This window comes from Pararge aegeria, chromosome 13 (assembly GCF_905163445.1).
Source record: "Pararge aegeria chromosome 13, ilParAegt1.1, whole genome shotgun sequence".
Taxonomy (NCBI): Eukaryota; Metazoa; Arthropoda; class Insecta; order Lepidoptera; family Nymphalidae; genus Pararge; species Pararge aegeria.
The window spans coordinates 4763978-4787845 of record NC_053192.1 but is presented as its reverse complement, the minus strand read 5'-3'; the positions used below and the strand labels follow the sequence as shown (position 1 = coordinate 4787845).

The 23868-nt window shown below is 35.4% G+C and overlaps 1 protein-coding gene across 1 annotated transcript in view; it reads right to left on the bottom strand.

Moving 5' to 3' along the window:
• LOC120628973 (differentially expressed in FDCP 6-like) overlaps positions 1 to 17624 on the bottom strand; it is a 28349-nt gene extending 10725 nt beyond the window's left edge. The window contains exon 1 of the mRNA XM_039897680.1: positions 17411 to 17624. Within this exon, the coding sequence (XP_039753614.1) occupies positions 17411 to 17503 (93 nt within the window). The 5' untranslated portion in view covers positions 17504 to 17624. The remainder of the gene's footprint in view (positions 1 to 17410) is intronic.
• Between the last annotated feature and the right edge of the window lie 6244 nt (positions 17625 to 23868).

Sequence of the window (23868 nt, the reverse complement as noted above, 5' to 3'; positions counted from 1 at the left end):
GATTTGAATTTCAATTTCAATTTGAACTTGAAAGAGAATATAGAGTTACTTCGTTCCTTTAAGGCTAATAGGCTTTCATACTTTTAATTATGATAAAAAGCAGACGTCTTCTTCGAATCATTATTTGCATACAATATAACTGTAGACGGTGTTGTAGAGTATGAGTCAGCCGGTTGCGTTACACGCGGATACGGGCGATGTATCAAAGCGCTGCAATACATGACAGCAAACAAAAGGACTACAAGCCATTTGAGCTAATGACTCGTAAGCTAACAACGGCGTTTGATAGCTTAAAGCCACATGACCACACAATGCATAAAATATTAAAGCTATCTATCTTTATATATATATTTCTTGTGTGCGTGTGTATGTCACTGAACTCTTTTCATTGAATTTTTTGTTATGCTTTTGGGTGGCACCCTGGATGGTTTAGATGCACAAATCAGCCCGACAGATGGCGCTGGGGTCCGCTAGTAATAATGTAAATTTGTAGTATTGGAGACCAATAAATAAACGTTGTTTATGCAACGCAAATGCTTTAAAACGTAGGTACTTTACTTGCTTACTTAGGGAGGTATTGAATTGATATATTAATGAGCTGATATTGTTCTCACCGAAAAAAAGTATCTAGAAAACCAGTATCTCGAAAATAATAACCTATTCTAGTGAAGATTTTCTTACTTACCATTCATATGTATACGTTACGATGTACTATAAATATTTAATGTTGTATTAGTAGAACAGTTCTCCGTACTTAACTGTTAAGCAGAGCTTTTTTTGCTAATACGACGTTCTACGTATCATAGTTTATATGGGGTAAATGTCTTTATTTACGTTTTTTACGCTTTGTAATGACAAAAATTTGAATAAAGACGATGTACCAACTAAAGCCGAAGTAGGTACCTACGTCAACAACTAGGTCATTTGTAAGTATTTTTATAATTGTAATCACTATACATAAAATTTCCAAAACTTGTTCATAGGAAAATTACATATTACTCACGTTTATGATTTAGTTTAATATAAGATATTACAGCTTCCTGTGGACTCGATTCCTATATAAAAACAGACGCATCTTAAGAATATCATGTTACAGCCATCGTCAGCTCAACATGACTTGAACTTGCAATAAGGATAATCTAATTATAATATTTTAAAATAGATCTTAATACCTACAAGCAAATTTTTCGACTTTAACATAGGTTATCCCCATAGAATTAAGAACATACAGAACCCTCAATCAGCCATTATTGCACGCAGTGCATGCTGTGTCCAAAAACAGTGAAAACGCGCACATCTCACATCAGACCCGCGGAATGGTGCTAGCTGACAAACTTTTCCCATGTTTCCCATTTTTTGGTAAACTTTTAGAACATTAGAAGTAAAAAAATGCTATCAACTGCTAAATGGAATGTAGTTACTAATCGTCTGTTTGAGAAACACAGTAAAGTGGATTGACTTTTTTGATGCTTCAATATTAGTCGTGTACACGGTTTCTGTACGTTCTTAACGTACGTTATGTTTGAAGGGCGCCCTCAATTTTACCCGTGCCAAAAGATCTCCTTTCGTGTCTTCCAAGGTTACCGGAAAGCATTGTGTAATTATTTGTTACGAGTTATAGCCAATAGTAACATATTATTAAATCAATGGTGTAAGCAGTCAACGATAAATATTAATGAACACAACCAAACTAGAACTTCTGAATGTTATTTACTTATTTATTTTGTGGAAACATACAGTACTTTACTTAAATAATAGGTAATACAAATTTATGCCTAATTTATGCCTAAAATTTACCTTATTGTTTTCCATTTTAGTTTTTTAAAGACTTTATAGTTACAATCAACACCGAGGGCAAAAGACCTAGAGGTCCCCAACGATAAGCTGACCAGTTAAAAACTCGTGAAGTTTTTATCAAATCGCTAAAATGGCCTACATCTGAAGCCGATGGAGACAATTTACCCACCCGAAGTGGCGATCTCTCTAGGACCACGGTCTTCAGTGATGAAGGAACGACCGTAGAAAGAGATCAAGACTCTACGCGGTAGCTTTGACAGACGAGGAATTACAACTTCACCTTACCTTGCTATCGGGGTTCTTTTATTGAATAAGGATTGTCATATCATGCCCCAAGAGTAATTTATCAAGTTAACAAACTTTCATGATCACCAGCAAACGTTTGACGATTGACGTCAACTGCTGGACATAGGGTGTTCGAAACTCCACGATTCTGGGCCGCTTGTATCTAGCGGCTCCCCATGACTCGCTTGATGTCGTCTGTCCACCTGGTTGGGCGTCAACCAACCAGGTAACAAACTTTAGAGTAAAGTAAATCTATCAAATGTTGTCAAGTTTTAAGGTTCACCATTGCCACCATAAAAAAGGATAGATTTTTGTCAAGGTTGATGTACATTCATCATCACGTGTCTTCCCAACAATGAGAAGGGTTTAGGCTGTAGTCCACCACGCTGGCCCAGTGCGGAGTGGTGGACTCTACACGGCTTTGAGAACATTATGAAGAAATCTCAGCCATGCAGGTTTCCTCACGATGTATTCCTTCAACGCCAAAGCACGTGATATTTTCAATTTAAAACGCATATAATTTAAAAAAGTTATAGTGCTGGGATTTGAACTCGGCCCCCGAAAATGAAGCCGAAGTCCTCACCACTAGGCTATCACAGCTTCATGCATTCGTATGAGGCATACGTTTACACAAAATCTTACACAAGGCTACGAAAGTCTGATGATGTCATCGTTTAGAAACTAGACGGAGCGTTTTCGGACGGACATCTTGCGGTAAGTATGAGCGAGAAAAGAAAGTGCCTTATCTCGCCTCAGTACTTTACAGGACGCAGAATAGTAAGGGACCTCCAGTCGTACACTCCTAAATAAGTCCTCTATAAATTAAACTACTCTAATGCGTCATGATTCAGGCGGTATCTATAGAACAGAACGTTTCACCAACTCTTATGTGATTTCAATTGGTGAGCGACTAATGTATGTCTAGGAAATTTCTTAGATTAGGCGTTACCTATTTAGGCATTGCCTTGTTTTGCTTTGTGATAACGGGCATAACTCTTAGCTCCCGACGTGGAAACGATGGGGTGTTATAAGTTTAACGTGACTGTGTGTGTTTTTTTTGTTTGACATGAAGTTTTCTCGTTTTTTGTTCGCTAGCTATGTTTGATGAAATCGGTCCAATACGTAGGACGCGATAAAATCACAACACCCTGAGTATGGGTTTCAAATAAAACGGCTTGACTACTAGAATACACAACACAATTACACAATTATATATTACAAATCCAAAATGGCCGCCACCACACAATGGCGATTTAAAGTATTTTAAATTTTAGATTTAAATATTATTTATACTGTGTTTCTAAATCAACTAACAAGTTCTCTATATAGTATCTACCCTTTCTTGTCTTTTCTTTTGTCTCCGTCTACTGCTTTGCTCTTGCTGATGCATTCTCTCTGGTATGCTTCACTCCGTATAACATTCCAGCCTTACACTCTTCATCTTTTATGTCATTGGTGCTACTTTCAATTTTTTCCTTATATATATATTCATGGGCGATACCTTAATCATATTACAATATAAAGACTCCCACGAGAAAAAATCATAAAAGGTAAAAGAAATATTAATAAGTAGGTAGGCTATGACGTTCCATAAATAGACGGATCATAAAAATCATCATTAAATGAGTCTAGGGCGTGTTGCAATGCATAACTTGATTACTTAGAATAATTTTATTACTATGCAGTTTGCTAAAATCCTCCAGTCAATCCATTCGTGCCTTCTGTATTGACCAACACATAAGGTGACATTTTCAAAACAACGGGATGTGTTACGGCCCTTAACTGTTATTGCTTACCAGGTTATCACCATCAAAGTGACAACAGTCGAATAAAATAAACCAAATAACATTATTCCATTACATTCAGATTGAGTATGTTTTCATTACAATTAATAAACTCTATCTGCTTGGGAAGGTAATAAATTTACTCTTAAAACTGTCTGTACACAAAAGAATACATTTTTTCCCCAAAACCTGTTGTTCACGAAATGCCTAATAGTTTAGTGCGAAAGTATAATATTCGAAATTAATAATCCATCTTAATTCTCAAAGTTCTCAAGATGTGTGATGAATAATTCTTAAAATTCTCTAATTCGAAGATTACCGAAATCAATTATTTATTGGTTAAAAAATATTGTAGAATGAAACTGCTAAGGAGACCGATTTTATTGAGATTGATTTTAATCTTTCATTTAGCAGGCATTGTGTTTTTTAGGATTCAGTAATAGTCGGGTAAGGTAATTACCTTACCTTAATATAACCAAAATAAGGAGCAGGCAACGCATCTACACTTATAAGAACATCTAAGTAGGTAGGTATTTCAACTTTCAAGGCATTCGACCTCTCAATATGACGCAGCCTAACGGATATTTATAGTATAGGGCGAGAATAATTGTGGATTCTGAGTAGTTTTGTTTCGACACATGACTCATGAGTCATTCGATAATAACTATAGTGAGTTATGATGCACTTTCATTAAGATAATACCTACGATCACTACGAACGGAAAAGTTGCACGTTCATGTCACCTACTAATATGGTGATTAAGGAAAACAAAAAAGGTACCTACAGGTAATAAATGATATTTTGATAAAATATAATGTGTTTTGTTGATGAAACGTTTATAGTGTAGTAGTAGTAGTTTAGTATACGTTGGGGGCCGACCTACGCTGCATTTACCGGTGCGGGGTCGCCATTCCAGCACCTTAAGACCCCAACGTCCATCGGTTCTCCGAGCTATGTGCCCCGCCCATTGCCACTTCAGCTTCGCGACTCGCTGATTAATTGTAGTAGGTATTTTTATATTTTTTGTTAGTGTTTTTACCTACTCTTGGAGGAATTATTAATTATATAAATTTAAAATGCATATAAAAATTTTCGGAACCGACAGGATTTGAACCTGCGACTCTCTGGTATACCTAAAACAGGGCCCAGTTGACGCGAAAAAAACACGCAACAATAACGTATTTCATGACGATTATACATAATCAAAATCAATAAGGTGATTAACATATCAGTGCGTATTTTAAGATTAAGGTTAAAGGAAGGCTACAGGCCATTACGAAGCGTTGCGGAAGTATAATTTAGTCGTGGGCTTCTTAATTTTAAAGATTGACTTACGATAATTTAATTTGGACCTCTGTATAACCATCTTTACTTAGTGATGTTACTTACACAGAGATATAATTGATAAATACTTACACAGAGATTGTAATTTATAAATCCACTCCTTGAAGGGTCTTAGTAAAATTCCCGCCAAAAAATAACCTTTTTTTTTTTTAAATAAAAACTTATGCGTAGCGCAGCACAGAAACGAGTGCCAAAAGGAGTCATTGTTACTTACGGTACCCTCATAGACTCCTATCCAAATATCACAGCCTTAAAAAGGCAACAAAGACTGTAGCAGGCATGGGCCCAGAAGTTTTTAATAGGATACCAGATAATATAAGAGATGCACCAAATAATAATTTATTCAGGAAAAAACTGAAGACTCGGCTTGTCGAGAAGGCTTTCTACAGTTATAATGAATTCTTGGAAAGTAAAATATTGTGAACATTGATTTTACTTTTGAATTTATGAATTCATTTACATTTGCATGAGATAATTTATTATTTAATAATTACTATGTGACGTATAGTATTAATATTTATGAATAAATTACTATTGACTATTGACTATGGACCACCTGGTGGTAAATGGAAAATGGCCTATAAACAGAGCAACACTTCACATGGCATGCAAGGAACACGTTCTGCAACATGGCGCCATGTGACCTTCAATTTGAGGCGTCACCTACGCCTTAAGCGGCATGTGCCTGTAATTACCCCGGGAACAATGCGCTTCAGACCGGAACACAACATTGAAACAATGCTGCTAGCGGAAGAAATAAGTATAGCGATACCACATTGACGGCCGATTGGCGCAGTTTGCAGCGACCCTGCTTTCGGAGTCCAAGGCCGCGGGTTCGATTCCCACAACTGGAAAATGCTTGTGATCAGTGTCCGGGTGTTTATATGCATATTCTAAGTATTTGTGTATATTATTCATAAAAATATTCATCAGTCATCTTAGTTCCCATAACACAAGTTACGCTTACTTTGGGGCTAGATGATGTGTGTATTGTCGTAGTATATTTATTTATTATTTACTTCCCCGGACGAGATCTGTCACAAAAAGCTCTCCTACTGCTACCTAATTCCAAATAAGGTCTTACCGCTTTACAGCTGTTTTATTACCATAAGTAACTATTCTGCGCTATTACGTCAAAGGTATATCACATTCCACGAACGTATGTTGTGAGACAAAGAATATTTTATCATATTAAGTTTCTAAGTTCTTAGAAGCACAGGAAGCCGACAGTGTTTGTAAGGCTGGGCCCTGATTCGATATGCCATTGTAATCCTATCTACGCGCGACATTAATTCTGTGACGTCAATTTTGACACCTCATAAAGGACCGTCATTTTTTGCGTCACAAATAATATTAAGGTGTTAATTGAGGTTGTAAGAATTGAGACTATTAATAAACAATATCGTTTATGACAGCGATAAAAAGAAGAATAAAATTAGTCTTCAGTTTTGATTAAATGGTTATCCGCTAAAGTATGACTACTATTCAGTTTGAGAGAATATAACTCTAAAATTACCTCTATCGAATTTTTCGGTATGTTTTTCTTTATTATTTATTAAAACTTTAAGATAAAATAGAAAACGAGGATATTGTATAGAAGCAGGCGTTACTTTGCAGAAATCCATGATATATTAACAAAATTAAGCTTATATTGCTATACTCCGCGAAAAGCAGGAGAATCTGTGTGGTGTAATTTATAATTTCTTCAATCCTTATACTCCACACCAAACAGATCCTCGGCAATACACCCTCTACGCACGTTTCGCTCCGAAACCGGAGCATCATCTGGAGATGTTGACTTTACAATGAATAATTGTTATGGTTGTTGTATTTAACATTTGATTTGGATCTGTTTGGTGTGGAGTATAAGGATTGAAGAAATTATAAATTACACCACACAGATTCTCCTGTTTTTCGCGGAGTATAGCAAATTAAGCTTAATTTTGTTAAGAAAACGAGGAGTTGATTATTATACCTTTACGTATAAAGGTATCATCATCGTCATCATCCCCATATCAACCCATTACGGGCCCTCTACAGGGTACGTGTCATTCCCACAATAAGAAGGGTGTAGATCCGTAGTCCATCACGCTGACCCAGTGCGGATTAGTGGACTCAAATAAGCTGGTTTCCCTCACGATGTTTTCCTTTCCGTTGAAGAAAGTGATATTTTAACTTCTTCAAGCGCACAAAACTAAGAAACGTTAGATTGTGTGTGCTGGGTTTCGAACTCGGCCCCCGTAGTTCGAAACCAGTGTAAAGTGACGAAGTTGACGGCCGATTGGCGCAGTTTGCAGCGACCCTGCTTTCTGAGTCCAAGGCCGTGGGTTCGATTCCCACAACTGGAAAATGTTTGTGTGATGAGCATGAATGTTTTTCAGTGTCTGGGTGTTTATATGTATATTCTAAGAATTTATGTATATTATATATAAAAAATATTCATCAGTCATCTTAGTACCCATAACACAAGTTACGCTTAAATTGGGGCTAGATGGCGATGTGTGTATTGTCGTAGTATATTTATTTATTTATTTATTTAAAGTGAAGTAGAAGTAACCCACTGGGATATCGCCGCTTTTTATGCATACAGGACGCAAACTTAAAACCTGCTTAAAGCGAGCAAATTGTTAGCTGTGTTTGACCTTGCCTTAAAAAGGTGACACTTTAAATACTTATCATCCAAAAAGGCATAATAGGTGTAATAAAGGCATAACATAAATAGGTATCCATAGATATGCACGTTTCCGCATTAACTTAACGTGTGTATGCAAATTATTTTCAACTGTTTACATTAAGTTGCCATTACAACAAGTACTTGGAACATCGAGTTGTTCTTAAACTCTTGTTATGATTACCTATCCGGTAACATAGATACTATTTTTTAACTCGTTTTGCAGTTTACAGGGCTTCATAAAATTGCTAATTCATTCAAGGGCAATTTTATGTTATTTAATAACACCGATATATAATTAACGAATGAAATCTTTGAGATGTTTCTCAATAATTTCAAAGTTTTTATAAAACGTAAGCTTAAAAAAAATCCTATTATAATGTTAAGGATTACTTAAACAATAAAAAAGCTTGGGTATGAACTGCTCTAACTTCATAGCTTTATATTAATTTACTGTGAGATGGTGACAGCAAAAAAAAAACCTGGCTAAGTTTGCTGTAGGCTCTTTGGAACCCTCGTAGATTAAGATTTAAGTTGGCGAACGAAATTATCACCATGCCCTTACAATAATGTAAACATATATACGCCTCATAAGTGCCTGTGATAGGCCTACATGAATAAAGAAATTTTGAATTTGAATTTATAAACTTATGTGGATTACAGATAAGTTAATTTCGTTACTTTGATTTCTGAGAGAATAAAACAGAATAGAAAAACTGTATGCAATTAAACACAGAAGGAAAACACAAAAAAAACAATAATAGTACTTAGTGCTAGGGTGCAAAGGTTATTATCACTAAAAGTTATGAGTGTGTGTCACTAAAAGGTAGAAAGTTTTCGACATTTATTCCATAACTTTATCAAATTAAAATTATTTATATATATCAATAATTAGTTAAATAACCTTCTATAAATAATTAATATTTTAATGATACTTTTTTTTTATTTCATCAGTTAAATATCACTTGCTTTAAGGGTGTCTGAAACAACGTGAGGAAACCTGCATACTATATAGATTGCTCCGTAACGTTGCCAATAGCACGGTAATATTATGTGTACCAATGGCGTCCACCAATCCGATATTGGGTTGATAAGTACGATGATGTACTTGATAACCCATTAACGAATTATTTTTTTCATATGAAACGGTGCGCCATCAAGGCCCGTCTGGGTGAGCAATGGTGCAGTATGCTTATTTTGTATCCCAGTGGTAGGTAAACTGTGTTCGAAACTATAGAATGTTAACTCAGTTACGTCAGTGTCGTCTCGGTTAGCAACTGGAGATACAAAAGATAAGAAGGGTTTGAGAGTTATTTGATGGCAAATATACACAGTTTGTAATGTCATTTGCTATCGAGCAACATCTCGTACAAACCAGCCGTAAATTCATTCAAATTCAAAATTAATTTTCTTCTAGTAGGCCTAATATAAGAATTTTTGAAACGATGTCCCTGTTTGTATTAACTCTACCATCGGTTCGGAAGGCAGATTATACCGCGGAGAAGCCCTTTTCCAGCATCAGCATTTTTACCATTATTATTTTTTCCTGCGAGAGATGATAGCAGTGCGGTAGACTTCCAAACAAACTAGTTATATTGTGACAAAACTGCAATTTATATCTGAGCGATATTTCGTCAAGACCGTTACATTGTTTGAGCTGATATTGTATAGATGACAGCAAACAATTGAACAAACACATATTCCGATTCAGCATTTTGACGGCCGAGTGGCGCAGTGGGCAGCAACCCTGCTTTCTGAGTCCAAGGCGTGGGTTTGATTCCCAAAGCTGGAAAATGTTTGTTTGATGAGCGCGAATGTTTTTCAGTGTCTAGGTAGTATTTTATAATTATTTATGTATATTATTCATAAAAATATTCATCAGTAATCTTACTACTCATAACACAAGCTACGCTTACTTTGGGGGTAGATGGCGTTGTGTGCATTGTCGTAGTATTCATTTATTTTATTTACACATTCGCATTTATAACAGTATCTATTAGGTATGGCTTTTAAGCCAACAATTCCCCTTCCGGTACGGCATAACACTGGTCGTCTACATTCAAGAACATTAATAATTAACAACTGTAAACTTTTTAAAAGCTTTTTAAAACAATGACTCCTTGATGCTCCAGCATAATTTGACTCAATTAACACGATACAAGTATTTGGGCCAGCACAACCGGATGTCGAAAAAATTGAATTAGCATTCACATAAGTACAGTCTGTGTGCGCTATTGAGTCAGTATTAACAGCACTTTTTGTATTTGTATCTACTGAATGCACATAATAGGTTATATGTGTACTTTATTTTTCCATATATGCTCATTATAAGTTTCAGTTTTCTTTGTTTATAGAATAAGCCTATTTATCGCATTTGGTTATGCTTGTAATGGTGTATCAAGTTTTGTAAATAAATAAATAAATAAATAAATAAAAATGTTTCTTTTATATTTGTTTATTTAATCTCTATTCAGATATAAATGGATTATTTTAATTGAGGAATTGTTATGTACTTACACTGAATGTCCAGTAGTAATAAACGACATCGTTGTTATTTATTATTTATATATTATTGGATGTAAGTTAACGATAACGATATTGGTTATATATACCCCAATATCGTATTAAATTAGAATATTATGTAAGTGAAAATCAATGAGATCTCCGAGGCAAGGGGATGAACACTACGAATTTTTAGCTCCATGTCAGTACTGAGAGTTTTCAATATAAAAACTAAAAATAAAAATATATAAAATAAAATAAAATAGCCTTTAATTCCAAAACTTCATTTCATACACACTAATAAACATTTATACTTTTAAATTTAATAAACGTTAATATATTGAATTGTTAGGTTAGGTATGGTTTAACATTAATATTGAATTAAAATTATGTACTTAAATTATTAATTCATTATGTCCCGAGTTTCGGATTGCCTGTTGGCAAAGGCCTCCTCTAGCTCTCGCCACTGCTTCCTGTCGTGCGCTACTCTGCGCCAGTTAGGTCCCGCGGTCTGTTTAATGTCGTCTTCCCACCTCCTATATGGTCTGCCTCTATTTCTCTTTCCATCTCGAGAGTAGACTCGAAACTAGAGTCATTGATATTCTAAATAAGATTGACATACAAAAACCCAATACCTAACAATTATTCCCGGCCCCAACGCTGGGTCTACACAACATGGTATAAACAACCCAATAGTTGTAGGTAGGTACAATATCTGTTATTAAAGTTATGGTATGAACTTATCTTTAATGCTCACCTGCAGGTGGCAAGTCATGATGCAGTCTAAGATGGTAACGGGCTAACCTGTTAGCAACTGCTAATATTTTCTACACGACGTCGTAGGTCTTTGTCGGTAGGGTGGTAACTAGCAACAACTGAAGACTCCCACTAGACCAGACCAGAGAAAACCAGACCAGACCCGGGAATCGAACTCGGGGCTTTTTTAAGGCGCCTAACGCTGCGCTACCTCGTCTCTCTCACCCACAGATCATTATCATCATCTTAAACCGATATAGTCAATCTTTATCGCAGTGTTTATATCTTCTTTGCCTACCTACTCAATTGAAGTGAAATTGTAGGCTGGTATAGATATGGGTTATGGACACGCTTGACCCGTTGGGTTTGGCTCAAGTTACTAACAGGACAGTGACGTCAGTGGTCGTTCTCCTTGACCCGCTGACCTATGAAATACTGTCATCGGTCAATACAATGTATTTACACGGTGGTTGATGGTTATATAATATATACAAGTTACTTATTGTATCTTATGGAGTTAAATTCTGACCTGCCGCAAAGCAGTATTGTTGCAATGCTGTATTGCGGTCTGTTTATAGGCTATATTTTTCCAAGTGGGCCATATGCTTAATCCGTCAATTGTAATTATAAAAAAAAAACATTTGCCTTTGAATTAAAACATTTTATTTACTTGTACCTACATAGATAATTTTTTGTTTCATATAAATGTAAATATAGCGATATTTATGCGGTTTGGAAAGTGTATCAAATACGTTATAGAATTTCATTAATTAACGTTTCACAAAATTTCACCGATAAATCGTCATGTTTTTATTTTCCGATTTAATGCAGTCGATGTTTATAAATTATATTTTTAATATCGAATATAGATACTACATAATGAAACAACGTGTAAATGACCCGAGATAATACTTCAGAGGCTTTAGAGGTAAATTATTTACTGTCTCTGCGACTTATCTGTGAAACCGAAATGTTTGAAACCCAATAGTTTTTGAGTAAACCACTGCCATAGTTTTTACTGAAAGAAATCAGATACAGCCCTAACATCACATGCAAAATAAAAACCAAGTGACCCCTGGCTCTTGTTAGGTAGGTCGTCGCGTCGCCTAGCGTAGGTACTATGCACGTGTCGGTCTTTTATCTTCAATAGGGTTGTCAGAAGTAAACTTTGAGAATGTTTTGAATTTGTTTTTTTGGCTTTTATTTATTTATTCACTAGGGAAATAATAATTACAAACTAAAATTAATATTTACAATAATTCTAATGGTATATACTTATGCACCCTTCATTCTGTTACACGTTGTATAAATACTTCTTGGTACCGACCAAATGGTTTCATTTGATTTTATATTCATTCAAATTTTCGTCACCTATTCTATAACCTCAAGATTTTTATAAACATTAATATAGGTAGGTAATTAGGTATTTTACCAAATCTTAAAACTATTAATCTTTTTGCTGATTGTAATATCTTTAACATCAAACATACCCGCGGTTTTCATGCCATCTGTTTGCCTTTCGTTGCGGATGCAAAAACTCCAAAGAGGAACCTATCATATAATTTTGTAACTTTCAAAATATGTGTAATAGAAACAGCTACCGTTAAATCTTTTACTTCATAATGATAAAAACTTCCTAAAATCCGCAGTAGGTGAGGGGTGTTTCCGCCTTCCTATGACCTTCTTTGGCGCCCGCCTGGCGGACGGCGCGACTGACATGCCATGCCGCCAGTATAATGTGCAGTTTTATGCGTTACTTTAAGATAGGTACTTCAGTGATGAACTCTCGTTGCCAATAATGCGAGGATTTAAACTAAAACTATCATAAAACATTAGCAATAGTTAAGAAGCGGCGATAGCCTGGTGGGTGAGGCTTCGCTTTCCTTTCGTGGACACCGAGTTCGAGCCCCGGCACGCACCACTGACTTTTCGGAGTTATTCGTGAAGTGAAGTCTAGCAATCCGCACTTTGCCAGCGTCATAAGCGACAACGGCCTAACCCCTCTCTTTCTGAGAGGAGACCCGTGCCCTGTTATGGGCCGGTAATGGGTTGACGATGACGATGATGATGATTAGGAGTCCGTTCATAGAAACCAACGTACAACTCATACTCCTACTACTAAACTATTTTAAAGGCACTTACTGATTGAAAAGAGGTGACATTTTGCTAAAACTGCGTTCCAGAGGTTTTCTCACGGAAATACAGGCTGGCTTTTATCGGAAGTTTAATCAAATAAACTTCATTATACGCGTATGAGATCAACTTAATTAAGTGATGCTTTTCGAAATCAGTTTAGGAATATCTTACTCCATCGCGAAAAATAAACGCATCAAATTGAGAACCTCCTCCTTTTTTCGAGTTAGTTAAGCACAAAATAGTTTTGCCTTAATTTAAAGGATAACGTATCAGTATCTAGACTGATTATTGTTTTACGTTACCCAATAGATTTAAGCTGGTTTATAAATTACTAACGGTCCCTGGTCCGCGTATAAGTCAACTTTAAAAGATAGTATCCCTTCATAATAACATTATGAAGGTATACAAATGAAAAGATCTTCATGTATTAAAGTAATTCGTTGTTATATGGTATTTTGCTAGATTTATAAAAAATCATGTCATTTGCAAAAATTGGAATGTTTAAAACAAGCAACAATGTGATTGAAAAAGATGCTAAACAATAGTCGACCTGGGTCCTTGAGGGACACCAGCAGAAGTGTAGAAGTGCCCTGTCGAATTAATGTGTAAAAGAATAACAACCCAATTAAAACTTCCTTATCAGAATTACATCATTAGCTCAGATGAAAGTTACCCAGCCCCTTATCTTTCTTCCTCCAGGTTCTTAGAATCTTACTGATATTATATTAATAGAATGTGATTAAATAACAATTATTTTAAGATTAGTAAGAATACCAAAATACACAGTTATATCAAGTGACAGACTCAAGAATATTTCCTTATCATAGTTTTATTCTAAACGTTTTCGTCAAATAGTTATAATTTGGTTATTACATCTATAGAATCCATTTACGAAATTCTTTATGTGAATGTGATATTAAAGTGAGTTCATATAATAATTACCGATCACGTCACGATCATCAAAATCTAGTTAGGTTAGGTAACATCATAACACCGAAAATACCGTTTATGCCAAATTTAAATTTAAATTATTATATAGACACAAATGATCGATTTTTCTTATTATTTCAAAAACATAAGTTTGCGATATACCTAAATATTAACAGCAGATTGCTAAAAACTTAATGTTTCCTATTTTAAGCTCATTTGCAATCGTCCCAAAAATGTCTCCTTTTGGTCTTACGAAATAAATGAATATTTTGCTACGTACCGAGATATTTACATGCATACTCTACGTATGTCCTAATACTATGAATGCGAAAATGTTTGTATGTTTGTCCTTACTTAACGCCCTGATTTAGCAACAAACCGTCTTTTTTTTGGCATAGAGTAAGTGGAAAGGCCGAAGAGTAGCATAGGCTATTTTTTATTCCAGGAAAACGGACAGTCCCCACAGGATTCGTAAAAAACCCGTAAGAAACGCGGATGAAAAACGCGAATCTAGTTGTACCAATATACAAAGTGTAACAGAATTACGAAATAATATTGAAGGATGGATACGTATATTTCATAAGGAAAATTATTAAATCATGTTTATTAAAAGAAGCATGTTTATTTTTCTGTACAAACGAATTGAAAACATTTTAAGTGGTTACTTATGACAACCCTATTTAAGATAAAAGTCGACACGCGCATAGTACGTATGCTACGCGATGCGTTAGGTAGGTCGTGTACTATACTGTAATATACTATAAAGGGACAAGCGTCACGTCATGATTTAAATTTAGCATGTGATGTTAGGGCTTATCTGCTTTCTTTCAGTAAAAATATGGCAATGAACTATTAGGTTTTTGGTTTTATATATAAGTCTTAGTGCCAGTAAATAATGTACCTCTTAAAGCCTGTAAAGTATTATTTCGATGTTCATTTACACGTCCCATAAGCGTACAATGTTCGTATAGATTTACAAATAGCTGCAAAAAGCCCTGAGTCATTGCATACACTATGTCTAAAACATCAAACAATGGGTTATATGGCTGTATTAGATTGCAATTTCTGGAAAGATTCTTGACTAAGCTTGTTTACTTTGTCGACCTCCCTGTTGTGCAGTGATGAGCACTGTTATCTTATATAAGAAAGGTGCCGGGTTCGACAACCGGCAGGGGCAATTTCGGGATTAAAATTTCTGAATTTTCTTTGGTTAGTCTAGTGGCCACCCTACCGACAAAAACGTGCCGCCAAGCGATATAGCGTTCCGGTACTACGGGATGTGTGAACATTGGTTATGAGTACGGTTCTAATATTACGCCTACCCGTTACCACCTAAGACTGCAGAATCACTTACCATCAAGTGGGTGGGTCATCAAAGTGATAACAGTCATGAACTAACTTGTAGGGAATTTAAAAATACCAAACATTTGCCATTTTCATTTGAGTTCAACTCAAATGAAAATGGCAAATGTTTGGTATTACTTAATATTGGTATACGATTTTAAAAAAGGTACATAAATAATTTGTGTATAAATTATTAAAATATATATTGTTTATTTTATCTTTTTTTGTGCAACATCCACTTTTCACTTCTCTACTAGCTCCATACGTTTTGGCTGCCTTTAAAAGATCATAAGTCATAAGTTCGCCTTTGCACTTTAAACTTTCTCAGTGGGTTTTCGTAATAAAGTTACTCTACTAAGAAAGTTAATATACTATTAAATTAACTGTACTTAAGGAAATATCAAAATTTTTTATCGAATTTAAGACATTTTTTCATCATCAAAAATGGTCATGTTATTTAAAAGGGGTACATTTTGCTAATACTGAGTTCTTTAAATTCTTTTATACTATACACTGAATTTCAGTATATTCTTTTTTTTCCTTTAGTTTTAATGTTAACGACCTAGTTCAAACAAGCTCTTAATACGAATCTTACCTTTAATTTTTTCAGAAACCGGAAACGAAAAGACAGAAACGAGAAAGATAACTAGAAAGAGCTCCTTTTGCAGAAAGTTTGAAACTCAATTGAAAAAAAAAATGTGAAAAGTTGTCTTTTTGATTAGCACGGCAGCAGTACAAATGAAACAGACCTTTCTCATCTAAGAGAGGGAGTTGATGTTTAGACTCTCTCTTCCACTCCAATGTCTCCCTTTTAGGTTCTATCTTTTACTTTTGACTGTGTACTTTCAAAGGCGACACTTATTTCAATAGCTAAAATAAGATCCAAAATTAGACACTATGCAGTGGTGAACAACAATAACATAACAACCATTTAACTAAGCAACGTTATTAAACAGTTAAACATTTATTGCTGCGTCACTGGCTACAGGGTGTTTCTAAATGCTTGATGCATTACACCCTGTAGCCAGCGACGCAGCACGGGCGGCGCTGAGGCACCTATCACTATTCCGGTCATTAACCCTCGCGAAATTTGTTTCATTCGATCAGCTGTTTCGAAACTCCATTATGTTTTATTTTTTGACTAGAAAATATTGAATAAAAAGGTAGAGCCGATGCGTATAAATAAATCAGCATTAATAAAGATTAAATCATCAATAAATAAAAAAAATAGTTTTATTTAATTTCACTATAAGATTGCATGTGACTGCAATCTCACCTGATCGTTAGTGGTGATGCAGTCTAAGATTGTAGCCGGCTATCTGGTTAGGGGTATGGCAGTCAATAGTATACTGATTAAATCCATACTTGAAAAAAAAAAGGTTTATACGCATCATCGTAACGGAACGCTAAATCGCTTGGCGGCACGTCTCTGTCGGTAGAGTGGTAACTAGCCAAGGCCGTAGCCTCCCACCAGATCTGACAAGAGATAATTCAGAAATAATTAATTCCGAATTTCCCCGCCGGAAATTGAACCCGGGAACTCCTACACATAAGACTACAGCGGTAGCTGCGCCACGAAGATCGTAAAAAAGTACCAACTATTTATTAATAAAAAAATACCACAGATAGACAATAATTAAAAAGACAATATTCTTTTAATTCGTTAAATAGATTTCCTAACTTATGTAATTCTTTTACCTAGTAGGTAGTCAGGTACTACGGTAGCCTACATTTATATATGCCGTTAGTCATTAATATAAAATGTCAACTTATAAAATTTTCGCAAGGCTATGCCATTTATTTCTGACCATGAAGAAATATAGAAAGTGCCTATATAGAGCAATAAAAAATAATAACAAACCTTAAGTTTCGATTTATGCACCACCTGATTGTTCTGCAAAGAATCAAACGCGTGCCAAATACAATTAGTCACATTTTTCAGCAAGGCTGTCATTATCGAAACCTTTGCCACTAATATCACATTTAAAAAAACCTATCTTTTTTGGGCCACTAACACACGTCAGTCACTCGCGCATTCGATTTTCAAACTGGCTGACTGGCTGACTGATATCAAAGGAAGTGGGTGAACTTGTGAAGCCGAACGCAAGATAAAGGCGTGCGTACAGTGTGTGTCAACGTCTTTTTGTTTGGTAACACATATTTTTTTTCGAAAGTACGTGTTAATGTTCTATTCAATTCATGCGTGTTATCTTTCTTTCGGCGACTGATAATAGTATAATGCTTATCATAATTTCTATCTAAGCCTATCCTAGAAGCGTCGGTGTCTTAAGATTAGCTATAAAAATATTTCATTCATCATTATCAACCCGCTACAGGGCACGGGTCGCCTCCAACAATGAGAAGGGTTTAGGTCGTAGTCCGCCACGCTGGTCCTGTGCGGTATGGTGGACTCCACACGCCTTTGGAGTACTCTTATGCATCCAGGTTTCTTTCCTTCACCGTTGAAGCAAGTGATATTTATATAGATAAAAACTCTAAGTGAGTTTTTGAAAAGTTAAGAGGTGCTGTTATCGAACTCGGCCCCCCGAAAGATTTCATTAAAGACATAAAAATAATAAAGATATCTAATTATTTTTTAATGACCCACATTAGAATGCAAAGAGGCATGCTCATCAATATAATTTAATATATAGGTATACGAACAAATTTAGGTGAATAAATTTGGCTCAGAAATAAATCAGCGCCATCTCTTACAGTTGGAATGAAATGCCACAGATGTCGATAGAACTACGAACGTCGTATTTGCACCATTTATCCTATCCTTTTAGAAATCCTAATACGGACTATTATAAATGCAAAGATGTGTTTGTTCGTTTGTTTTCTCTAACTGAGCTACCAATTAACTGGCTTTTTGGCATAGACTTATTTGACCGGACGGAGAGTATTGACATTGGTATTTTTAGTTCTGAAAATCGTAAATTTATTAATTGCAATCTGGTACGTGAACAGATGAAATCATCGTGGGTACCACTAACGGCCCAGTACGCAGCTAGTAATAGATTTTTATGACATAAGGCTGTTAAGAATATACTTACAGACAGGTGAGAAATCGGTTGTATACCATTAAATTCCCTTGTCAAGTCTACAATAACTACAGGGTTACCTAGAGCGCCCGCTTGGTGCTCTTTTAACGCTTAGCAGCAAACACTCGGTGACATTTTATTAGTCTATGTCATATCATGTCAGTCAACGACATTGCTCGGCAAGTTGCGAAGTACCAATGAGAGAAACTAATAATTATAATACGCGCTCTTTCAAAAAACTGAGTAAAACCTCTATTATATGATGAAACTCACGTAACTATCCGCTTGATCATTTCATAACAAAGGGTTTAGTATTAAAACTAGTTTTGCATAAAATACACAACATGAATCATCAGATATTAGCGATACTTAGTCGACAGGAACGCCGTTTGAATCATTGCGCCTTTTACGAGGCCAATTTACTAAACACCGGTTCAGGAACCATCTCGAGGCACGTCCATATTTGTACAGGTCAGACATGCAAATGACCGGTTCTATCGGAAGTCGTTGAAGGTTTCGCGGCCATATTTGTAAAATGGCGGCCGAATGCTTAAACACTAAAATGGCACAGGTTTTTTCTAATATTAGGTAAACAATTTGAATTAAACTGTATTTGTCATCCGTGTTTTCGCAACTTTTACTTTCATTATATATGGCACATAAGGGGGTTATTGAATTGGCTGATATATTATGGTAATTTGTACACAAACTTAAGGCAAGCTGTGTACAAACAATATAAATGTAAATATATTTGTCAACCTGGTGGGCTATGTAGCAGTCAAATGGGAGGTTCCGGGATCCTCCAACCATCACCAATCCACGGCAGGAGTTTTATTAATTTATATATTTTTTTTAGTCAAGTCTGGTTCCTAGGCTTCTGCTTCATGGTTACCAATTTAAATCGCATTGTTACTAACCACCAGGGTACTAACGTAGTAAAATTAAAAAAAAATGTCGCACGAATTTAAGGTTCGTTTTGCCAAAACATGCGGCAAGAAATTCCGAACAAGGCTAAATAAATTATCAGTAAATTAGGGGAGAAATTAATATAACAACACAAAACTACCTATCCTACTATCTTGAATGCGAAAGTTTGCATGCATGGATGGTTGGATGGATGTTTGTTACTCTTTCACGCAAAAACTACTGAACCAATTTGATTGAATTTTGGAAACGAGATAGATTACACACCGGATAAACATATTGGCTGCTTTTAATCCCGGGAAATTGTTCGGTTCCCGCAGGATTCATGAATAACCAAAATAAACGCGTACGAAGCAGCGGGCAGCAGCTAGTGTTCAATAAGTAGATACCTAGTCCAAATTTTTTGGAAGCCCTGGAGTGAACATGCGCTTAGTTCAGAGCGATCTAATAGCTCCTTTAAAACGTTCCGCTGGTTACCGCTTGTTACCGGTTAGTTGAGAGTCTACCATCGAGTTATGTAGGAGCTTCTTCTACCGATTCATCACTTACAACATCAGGACTCTGGGACCAAGTTGTTTGTATGGAGCAACCTCTGCTACATACTCTATATGTATAAAATAATGTTAGGGCTCCATATATGATACCTAAATAACTCAAAGGATATAAGAGATATACTTATCTGATGCAACATCAGGTATCACCACAGAACCAACAACAACTTATCTCAACTCCATCACCAGTATATACGGCTCTTGTTCCGCCACAACCATAATTCATTAAGTACGAGTATATCCACATCAGGTACTACTATAGATCCAACAATTTTCAACTACTCCATCAACATTATAATATACGACTCTTGTTCCGCCATAACAATATCTCGTTAAGTACCTATATCGTTTCCATTATAAATCATCTATTTCCAATTTGTAACGTTCTATCACCATACTTTACTTAAATCTCCTTTTCTCAATTAATTTATTCAAATCCTTGCTAACTTTTCTTTCCCGCCAATCTATCTTGCTAAACTCGCGTCACCCGCCATAGATCCTATACTTTTCTTTGATAGTCTACTAAAGGCCATTATTCTATTTTCAAAACTATTAATGAGTATACAAAATATGATTTGTTGATATATTTAATATAATTATCGGGTTTATGATAGATAAAGTGCTGTAATTTCCTATTTTCTAACACGTGCGTAGGTTGCGGTGCTTCAGTCAACGTTAGGTGTGCGTCAGGCGTGAATTGCGGTGCTGCGATGATCACGTCAGGTTCAATAATGTGATATGCGCGACCGAACTAATAGGAAGATCTTCCTCCAAGCGGGTGATCGTGCTCGAGGAGTGAAGTACAACCATTCATCTTTGGAAGTTTTTAATTTGTTATGTTTTGTGAACACTTCCTTAGCGCGATTCAGGATCTTTGTGGCGCCATCTAGTTTTGGTGTTGTGGAGACCGCCACAACTTGAAAATTTACTTTGTGTGGAAATCTGCATTGCATTTGCTTAATTTTTACTTCCTAATGTGGACATACGTAGAGTTAAATAATGTAGATACGTAAAATTAACTGGTATATATTCTATTAAACGTATCACTTTACTGTCGTGGTATGTTGTGGCATTAAGTGGCATAAAAACAGAGTTTGAAGTTTGTCTTATTTACCAACAATTGTTTGCGTATACATTTCTTCACGTCTGCGTTAATAAAAAGTAACGTTAATTAAGAATGCTATTACGTGCTAAACAGTTTCATTACTACATACATACATTTTGGCCCGGGTGTGTTTGCCAAAAGAATCTCTTACTACGTATCGTATTATAGAAAAAAATATTGTAAGATACGTAGGTAGAGCTCTTTTTGCAGATGTCAAGACTTGCAGGACAAGCCTAAAACGCAGTTTTTAGTCAAGTCAAGTCGCCTTTATCTTTTTCTTAGCCTTTCTTATTAGCATGCCAGATAATAATGAGGTTTTTACAATGAATAATTGTTAAATCACTTACTCACTAACAGTTATTCATTGTAAAGTCAACATTTCCTGAGGATGCTCCGGTTTCGGAGCGAAACGTGCGTAGAGGGTATTGCCGAAGATCTGTTTGGTGTGGAGTATAAGGATTGAAGAAATTATAAATTACACCACACAGATTCTCCTGCTTTTCGCGGAGTATAGCAAATTAAGCTTAATTTTCATAATATATATGGATTTCCGCTAAGTAACGCCTGCTTCTATCCAATTATAATGAGGTTGTTGATGACAGATGTTACAACCCATGTGAGGGTATTGCCGAAGATCTGTTTGGTGTGGAGTATAAGGATTGAAGAAATTATAAATTACACCACACAGATTCTCCTGCTTTTCGCGGAGTATAGCAAATTAAGCTTAATTTTCATAATATATATGGATTTCCGCTAAGTAACGCCTGCTTCTATCCAATTATAATGAGGTTGTTGATGACAGATGTTACAACCCATGTAATAAGAAGTTAAGGCCGTATTTTGTATTTTCTGTACTTTAATTTTTCTTTTTCATTTTACTGTTATGGTTATGGGATGGGTTTATTTTATTGAAATGAAAAACGAATGTCTTTGGTAAGTTTATTGACCTATCAAATACATCTAAACACATAGATAAATGACAAAACTGACAATATACCGAATACACGTATTACGTACGGTGGATACAAGCTTACAACATTTATGAATATCAATAAAACGATTAATAATATAGACACAAAACTATTCTATTTATTTAGCTACTTGAACAGCTTTTCATTAGATTTTTTAATTCACTTAAAAAGAAAACAAAAATAAAAAAGTTAAATAATCAATAAATAAGTGCTCTATTTTTCATACTATTTATATTTGTGTGAGTATTTAGAGTTATTATTATGATTTGGAAAATAGAGCATTTTCTTTTGGAATAACAATAAGATATGGTAAATATTAAGTACCATTAATATTTGGGGTAATGTGGTTTTTTGAATTCATAATTTGAATACAAATAAATATATTTATAGTTACATATTATAATGCTAGTCATAACTTCAATTCACCGCCCAATGAACATTAAGGTATTATAAGCTGTTCAAGTAATTAAATACCAATGCGACATCAAATTTTTTTACTAATTATATTAAATAAGCGATATCAGAGATTCCAATGAAGATATACTAACTTAATTATGCAAATCGCACATTAGGCGTTGCTTATACATAAGTGAGAGAAATATGGCGACGGTACAAACAAGCTCTCAAGCTAGATTTGATTAGCTCTATATTCCAAGTTCAATCACATATTGTGGATTAAGCATCATATGCCACTTTGTTGTTTTAGTGAATGACGCATACCAGCACAAAACATAATGAAAGTTTGGTTTATGTCGCATAACATAAAACTTACATTAAAATGCTTCAATTTTAGTCTAGTCGATGTTGAGTAGTGTGCAAACTAAGTGCACATATGTAAAAGGTATTCAAGGTCATTGATAGTGACAGTAAAAAGTTAAGATGTAAACGTTTCCCATGGTAAAACTTCACGGCCCCTACATTATTGTGGGGCAGCGAAAAATCCATTTCATTTAATGGTTTGCTTAGGGTGCCACTATCAACGAAAACCAGCTATATGGGCCATACAACGCCCTAGCTTTCCTCACTTATGTATAAACCACGCTAGCGCCTTGGTTCACACTAGAAAATGTGAATGACAACATCAGCACAAAGCGCACGGCCAGTACGTGAAGAATTTTGTCACATTTTAGTACCTACAGAGAAACTACGTCAAGATTCAGCGCTCGAGGTTTGTACTGTGCGATTGCTTTAATTAAAAAACATAAGTACTTTCCACTTTTTAAACCATTACCTACTCGCGTCACGAAAATTATTCTCAAGTTAAATATCAGGATGCCTTTCGAGGAGATGGGCGAGGATTTTTATGCGAACCTCACCTAATTGTAGGATCTGTTCATAGCTTTATTTTTGGGTTCAACGGAGCCAAGGGTTTGAAATTCTCTTGGAAGAGTATTTTATTATCGGTACTTAGTGAAATCATTTATTTGAAATTTTGAATATAATAAAACAAGCTATGGTTAAAACTGTAGCGTGATCTTTCGGCGCGTCGGTCTGATCGCACGAAAGACGCAAATATTAACAAAATCGCTTTGCGGGTTTGACGTTGGAATTTCGGGTATGTTGGTATCACTTTACGGGCTTTTAACGCGTAATATGTGCGGGTGCGTGTGAGACTTTCTACCTTTTGGACTAGATTGAATAAAGTATGTACTTTATTCGATCGGATTAAAGTTAACTATGATTTGTATCGAAGGACCGCCATCTAGTTACAATACTGGGTAACA